Source organism: Galeopterus variegatus, unplaced genomic scaffold, assembly GCF_000696425.1.
Source record: "Galeopterus variegatus unplaced genomic scaffold, G_variegatus-3.0.2 Scaffold10598, whole genome shotgun sequence".
Classification (NCBI taxonomy): Eukaryota; Metazoa; Chordata; class Mammalia; order Dermoptera; family Cynocephalidae; genus Galeopterus; species Galeopterus variegatus.
The window spans coordinates 37,910-45,682 of record NW_007736709.1 but is presented as its reverse complement, the minus strand read 5'-3'; the positions used below and the strand labels follow the sequence as shown (position 1 = coordinate 45,682).

The following is a 7,773-nucleotide window of genomic DNA, read 5'->3' as shown; positions in this document are numbered from 1 at the left end:
AAATAAATAAAAATCCTCATTAGAAAGCCAACACTTACCAAACCTCTCCTGCACCATAAGAGCCACCTGTTTTCCCACCTGAGTACTACCGGTGAAAGACAGCAGGTTCACCCGTTCGTCTTTGGCCATTGCTGTGCTGCAGGGGAACAGACACGGTCACCTAAGCAGAGAAATCCAGCAACGGCAGCACCTAATGGGGCCTGGCAAAAAGCACTAACACAGGCCTTTGGAAAGGCTGTAAAAACTACAAGGAAGTCTATCCTGGGGAGCAAGGGAAGGGTCTTCATGAAAATGAAACACATTTTTCACAAGGAAAACCATACAGCAGAACTGGCTAACCTGCTCTGTGAGCTCTTTGTAAACAGAAACAACATAGAGGAAGTTGTTAGCTAAGGAAGAAAGTCCCTCCTGTCCTGAGTGGGTGACTGGATAATATGATCTTAGCATTTCCTTGCTGAGCATTCCAGTTGTTTTGCAGACCCTTACCCTACTGTATAATTCCTTTTTAAGAATTAAAAACTTAAGGCTGGCCAGTTAGCTCACTGGATTAGAGTGCAGCCTTATAACACCAAGGTCACAGGTTCAGATCCCCATACCAGCCAGCCGCCAAAAACAAAACAAAACAACAAAGAATTAAAAACTTAGGAGACTGTAGGCAAACATCCTAAAGTATCCATATCCACCATGGCAGCTTATGACTTGTAAAGGCTGCGCCAGGGTCTCCAGTTACTTCTAAGGAACGTAGATAGACATTATTGATATGAATGTCTTTGTTCATAGTTGGGTGCTTCAAAGGGTATAATGTGAGCCAACAGGGCAGCCACGGCATCAGCCTAATGTAGTGGGACAGCATGATTAAACTACCTACATAGGCCCCCCAGGATCAGCCAAGCAAACAGGACCACTGATTCTCAAGGCAGCTGCTACTTTACACACTCCTGTATACACTATCACAATTATTTCAGCTATTCCAAAGTCAGTGTTAAGGACTGGATGCCCAGAGTGCAAGAATAGAGTAGGTCAAAGGATACAATACTCATATTTTAAATGACATTTAGATAATACTTCACTACGCACATACAGTGCATTGTGGCAACTGTATCTTCTCATATTTTCTAATCTCTACGAAAAAAGGGGCAACTTATTGCTCCTTTTTGAAACTTCCCAGTAAGTACAAGGGTACTTCAAAAAGTTTGTGGAAAAGTAGAATTAAAAAATAAAATGTATCTTTCCATGAACTTTTTGGAGTACCTTCCTTCAGTAGTACGGTAAAAGTGTTGGAAGGAGACTAACATATTAACCACACCAGTATGGGTGGTAAGATTTGACCCTTATGAACTTCAAAGTCTAAGATGGTAATAACAGCCTCAGTTTTCATCATGGTTCAGAGCAATTATAGTCAGCTCCAGCTTAAAGAGGCTGTGACATTATGCTAATTAAAAGAAGCCAGACACACAAGGCCACATATTATATTATTCCATTTATACAAAATATCCCAAATAGGAAAATCCATAGAAACAGAAAGTACACTAGTGGTTTCCAGAGGCTGCGGGAAAGAGAGAAATGGGGAAGTGACCAATAATGGGGTATGGGGTTTCTTTCTGGGGTGATCAAAATGTTCTGGAATAAGAGAGTAGTGATGGCTGCATAACACTGTGAATATTCTAAAAACCACTAAACTATACACTTTAAAAGGGAGAATTTAATGTTGTGTGAATTACATGACAATTAAAAAAAAAAAGACACTGTGTTCCCAGGATTCCCTTTTTTGGTGACCAGAAGAATTCAGACAACAGGCTAGGTTCTCAGGGGAAAGGGAGACCCCAGGACACTGTGTTCCCAGGATTCCCTTTTTGGTGACCAGAAGAATTCAGACAACAGGCTAGGTTCTCAGGGGAAAGGGAGACCCCAGACTACAATTCCACAGCTTTACTTTGTAAGTAAACACATTTATAAATCAAGTATCAGGAAGTTATGGATGTCCACTGTTCTAGCAGTTTGTTATCTCAGGATGTAAACACCTTACGAATACGAGGGTATTTCAAAAAGTTCACAGGAAAATAGAATTAAAATGCAAAACTTTCTATGAACTTTTTGAAGACGGCTCTTAGTAGGTCTGGGCAATTAAAAAGACCATTCTCAGGGACTGGCCAGTTAGCTCAGTTGGTTAGAACATGGTGCTGGTAACATCAAAATCCAGGGTTCAATCCCTGTACTGTCTAGTTGCCAAAAAATTAAAATTAAAATTAAAATTAAAAAAAGACAATTCTCAGTCATCCTCCAATAGAGGCTATACATTAATAAAGTAAGAGCCCAACCAGGTCCATATTAATGACTCCAAAGAACCATTCTCATCTCTTTGCTGTGCTGGGTTTCGTTATTCTAGCAAAGATGACTCTCATTGATCAACCTGAGGTCCCTTCAACAGAAAGGTGCTCTCGGCCTATCAACTGACCCGATATCTGCTCCACCACAAGTCAAGGAACAAATTGCACCAGGCAGCTTGTTGTCCTCCAGAACCTTGGCTATTATCCTAGAAAGGAAAAAGCAATTGCTAAATAAGGGAACAATTACTTGATTCTCCTTTTACAACTTTCTTTCCCACCCCTCCAACTTTCAGACCTGGATTTCTCCTCATTTATTAGAAGTGAGATTTTTCAAACACTTAAAAGCAAGACTCATATTTTTTCCTAAAAGAATCTTAAGAAAAAAATTAAAAGTGTAGAACATAAATAGAAGACTTAAAGCATTGCTCACATAGTTCAAATAATCACTGTTTTCAAGTATTTTCTATGAAATTATGAAGACACATCGGGTTTGAGATGGCAAATTGATCACAGGGCTTTTTGTCTCCCACCACAAATTCATAAAAATGATGATAAAGAAATAAGAAAGGAAATGAAAAGGGACTAAGACCTAGAAAGATAAAGGAAATCACAGGCAGTCCCCATCAGCAAATGAGAGATTTGAACACATCTGCAGAACAGAGCTCAGTTAGAGAAATAGTGAAGGATAAACAGAGAAGCGGAAGAGGTCCTCAAAACCTAGAGTAGATGGCAAAGGAGGCAGAGCAGGACCTGCCCTACAGAACCCTAAAGAAGCTCAGGACCAGCGCCCATGGGCTTCCCATCAAACCATTAAGAGTCAGAAAATATCGGCGCCCTCCAGGCTAAAACACTGTGGACAAGCAAAGCTTTTTCTCCTATGACTTAAGTTACCACTAAAATGAGAAATACGGTTAAATGCTACTTAAATCTGATTTTGAGTTATAATAAATGGCTCAAGTAGTTCTGGTTTCTCTGAAACAGAATTCATTTGGAGTTTCCAGAGACCAATAGAGCGAAGGTTCTTTTCATCAATCACCCCAACGTACTGGCTACTTTCCAATTTGTTTAAATATCAAAAAGATCTAAATGCTATACCCTCTCCCATGGAAAAGATACCTAAATAAGTTCCCCATTCCCAAAAATGTCCTTTATAGCAGTTTTCTTTTTCCCTCTAGTCCAGGATCTAATCAAGGATCATGCACTGCAGGTGCCATGCCTGGGACCAGGTTTCAGGTTGTATACTTCCTTCCAGGGATTTCAGGTATACATACTGTCTGCACAAGTAGACTATACTCTTTTTAATGGCAGGGATTTTGCTTTTTGCCTGTGGGTAAAAGTTAACAATACCCTTTCCCCTAATTCATGGGAATCTAAGCTTGGGTTAAACTCTAGCTGTCTTACCCAGGTTACCTGATAAATGTCAGTGTCAACAATGTTACTCAGACAACATGGTTTATGGTAAAAATGACCCCTGGCTGGTCAATTGCATCTGAACTGGGATAACTATCTGTGAAGTATAAGTGAGAACACCTTGTTTATTGGCCTTCCCTGAGTACAGTGACACTTGTAATTGCATGCCCCTTGTGGAACCTGAAAGCTCTGCCTACAGAACTCTTATAAGAGATTTGGGCTCCTGCGGGGCATTAGATTTTTAAGCCAGGATAACCCCACTCCTGTCCCATGTGGCTCTCCTCTTGCACCTGCATGACTGCTACGAGGACATCAATTGAAGAGGAATACCTGATGCTATCCTCTAGGCAAGCTATGTTCCTGTCCTGTATCCTCCTGAATACACAGAAGTACCATATGTGGCCTGTGGTCACCTTATGAGTGCGAATATTTAGTTGAATTTAAGAAGAACTTGCAGTGGGCACTGCACCACCCTTGGTTAATTCCAGCAAAATTTGGTATTATTTTATTTATTGTCTCTCATTAAAAAATGAGATATCTTCAATTCTTTGAAAAATATCAACCAGCATATGAACATTTCAAACTGTTTAAAGCAAAAAAAAAAAAAAAAAAAAAAAAGGAGGAAAGAAGCCTTAAGGCAAAACTAGTATCAAAATTAACAATATGTTGGGCCGGCCTCTGGCTCACTCGGTAGAGTGCGGTGCTGATAACACCAAGGCCACGGGTTCGGATCCTATACAAGGATGGCCGGTTTGCTCACTGGCTGAGCGTGGTGCTGACAACACCAAGCCAAGGGTTGAGATCCGCTTACCGGTCATCTTTTTAGGAAAAAAAAAAAAAAAAATTAACAATATTTTAACGAACTACTTAATAACAATTGGCAAGGGGCCGGCCCCGTGGTGCACTCAGGAGAGTGCAGAGCTGGGAGCGCAGCGACGCTCCCGCCACGGATTCGGATCCTATATAGGACTGGCCGGTGCGCTCACTGGCTGAGCGCGGTGCAGGCGACACCACACCAAGGGTTGTGATCCCCTTACCGGTCACGAAAAAGTCAAAAAAAAAAAAAAAAAAACAATTGGCAAGTCGGTTCAATATGTCCACATTAATTGTTATTGTAAAAAAACAAGATTTAAAAAAAATTGCCTGAGGAATCTCATCGCTTTTATATATTCTGTTTAATATTTAATTTGAGTACCCCTGCCTTAGAGTATATATTTCCTCAATATGACATATTCCTTTCAGTTAAATATTAACACATAGTACCTTCTCTTTTTTTCAGTTCACTTTTCAATTGCTAAGTCTCTGTTCCTAAATGATCTTCTAACATTAAGAACCCTCTTACATACAGACTCTACCTCAGCTCTCCACCAGCAATTCTTAAGTCAGAGAATAAAGACCATATAACCAGTGGAACATCAAGGGTGCATCAAAACCCAACATGAAAAGGCATCCCTATTCTATATATCCTCTAAATTCTGGAATGCTAAATTAGTAACACTGATTTTATGACCTAATCAGAGCTGTCAGGTTCTCAAATATGAAGAAATAAAACACTAATAATATTTTAACCAAAGGATGCAATACATTTTAAATAGCATTAGATGAATCAATGGATTAGTATAATAACCAGTTCTTTCTGTTTTGTTAAAAGCAGAAGCAATAAAAGTATTAGCTCAGTAGAAATCTATTCTCAAAATCATTAACTTGTTGAATAGTTATAACATATAGCCCCGAAACTGCAAGTATATATCCTCTCCACTGGAGATGTTTTTATTTTCCAAGTGACAAAAAATGTCTATAAGAGTTCAAGTACAACACTTATGTCAATATCTGGCATGTTTCCAAAGAGTTAAATTAAATGACATGCCTCTGAAAGAGCTCTGTAAACTGCAAAATGACATAAAAATGTCATTACAACCAAAGGAAAAAGAGGGTATCCAAATTCCATGCTTACATAAATGACACTTGCACTACTGATCACGCTTTCAAGATTATTCTATATCCAGGAAAAGGAGACACACATACTTACTTTGTGACAGCTACACTAATGAGGGAAGTTGTTGGAGCTCCTTTCCTTAAAAAGGGGGGGAAAAAAGAAATTAAGAAAGTAACTTAATTTGATGGAGACCATAAATAACCTTTATCATCAAACAGAAGCAAAAGCCTTTGTGACAATAAACTCTGTCCAATTACACAACAAATGAGTGCAGTAACCGAAATAGAAATCCATCTTTCAGCTTGGTGTCTCTGGGACCTAAGGGACTGCAAAACCTTCATGAACATTAAAAAAGACACCAAGCAACTCTGAAACGGCTTGCTGCACTGATCACAGGAACTTTAACATTAACCTCAGCCAATTACAGGAACTGAGTGAAGTGGACATCTGTCAACATACTGCATTCATCAAACTCTCACTGGAAGGCTCAGAGAGCTGAGGAAAACTATACAACTAGCCTTTTCAGATTAGAATGTGGAAAGCATGGGTTCCTTTGGCAACATGGTGCCAAATCATTAATCCTCCCAACTATGCCTTGTTTTATAGATAGTCTTTGAGTACATTCGATTGAGTCCCACCTTTAAGATCAATAAATAACTAGTGGAACAGATGCGAAATGGACCAAAGGTAGCACTCTTGATTTTCCTTATCTAAGTTCTTCCACTGAACACAAAAACTAAAAACAACTGTTTCACCATCTATAATATACAGACATTTTTACTATTAAATATTTTATAGGGATGAAAAATTTAAAGCATCAATGGGAACATTGACCAAGCACCTTGGAATCATTTGGGAGTTCACTATCAAATTTTTACTAAAGAAAGAAAAGTCAAACTTTACTCACTCACTCACTCATTTTCTCTCTCTCTCTCTCTCTCTCTCTCTCTATTTATTTATTTATTTTTAAAGAGATGACCGATAAGGGGATCTTAACCCTTGACTTGGTGTTGTCAGCACCACGCTCTCCCAAGTAAACTAACCGGCCATCCCTATATAGGGATCCGAACCCATAGCCTTGGTGTTATCAGCACCACACTCTCCCAAGTGAACCACGGGCCGGCCCTAAAAGTCAAACTTTAAAAAGAAAGCTGTGACATCACAAGCTTTTTTTCCTCCTACTTGTTTAATATAATAAATCTGGTCTTTGTCCCCATTTTCTGGTACAGAGCTTCAAAACCCCTTGGAATTTCCTGAGAGACAGAAGTGTCTTTGTTATGCTAATGAGGTGATACAAGGTGGGCCCCTAGATGGCTTCAGGATGAGAGCTGGTCTCAAGACGGACCAACCATGTCACTAGAGAATTAGCACTTTAAGCCACTCAACCATGTGGAGGAGAGGAGGAAGACTGAGTTTAATCATGATTTAATCAATCATGCCTACATAAACCCCAATAAAAATTCTGGATACTGAAGTCCAGTGGAGCCTCCTGGTTGTTGAACACTCTGATGTGCCAGAAGAATGATGCATCCTGACTCCCCAGGGGCAGCACATGGAAGCTCTGCATCTGGGATCTTTCCAGACCTTGCCCTATGTGTATCCCTTATAACAAAACTGTAATCATTAAGCATAGTGTTTTCTTGAGTTCTGTGGGTCTTATTATCAAAACCAAGGGTTCATAGGAACCTCCAAATCTGTAGATGTCTGGCCAGAACTGCAGGTGTCCTTCGGACCCCACTTGGGACTCGCAGCTGAGGTGGGGGTTATCCTGTGGAGAACAAAGCCCTTACATTGTGGAGAACAGAGCTCTTACACCTGTGGAGCCTGACACTAACCCTGCTAATTAGAGTCAGCATTTCACAACTAGCAGATTTGACTTAACATGTTAATGGAAGAAGTATAGTTAAGTAGAAAACATTTCAACATACAGGTGAATAGCCCTTATCTGAAATACTTGGACCAGAAGTGTTTTGGATTTCAGATTTTTTCAGATTTCGGAATATTTGCAGATACTTAACTGGTTGAACATACCAAATCCGAAAACCTGAAATGCTCCAATGAGTATTTCCTTTGAGCATCATGTCAATGCTCAACAAGTTT

At 39.7% G+C, this 7,773-nt stretch overlaps 1 protein-coding gene across 1 annotated transcript in view; it reads right to left on the bottom strand.

Moving 5' to 3' along the window:
- ALDH7A1 (aldehyde dehydrogenase 7 family, member A1) overlaps nt 1-7,773 on the bottom strand; it is a 34,922-nt gene that overhangs the window by 14,828 nt on the left and 12,321 nt on the right. The window contains exons 5-7 of the mRNA XM_008594342.1: nt 5,767-5,811; nt 2,456-2,533; nt 39-136 (exon numbers count right to left, since the gene is read on the bottom strand). Coding sequence (XP_008592564.1) covers nt 39-136; nt 2,456-2,533; nt 5,767-5,811 — 221 coding nt within the window. The remainder of the gene's footprint in view (nt 1-38; nt 137-2,455; nt 2,534-5,766; nt 5,812-7,773) is intronic.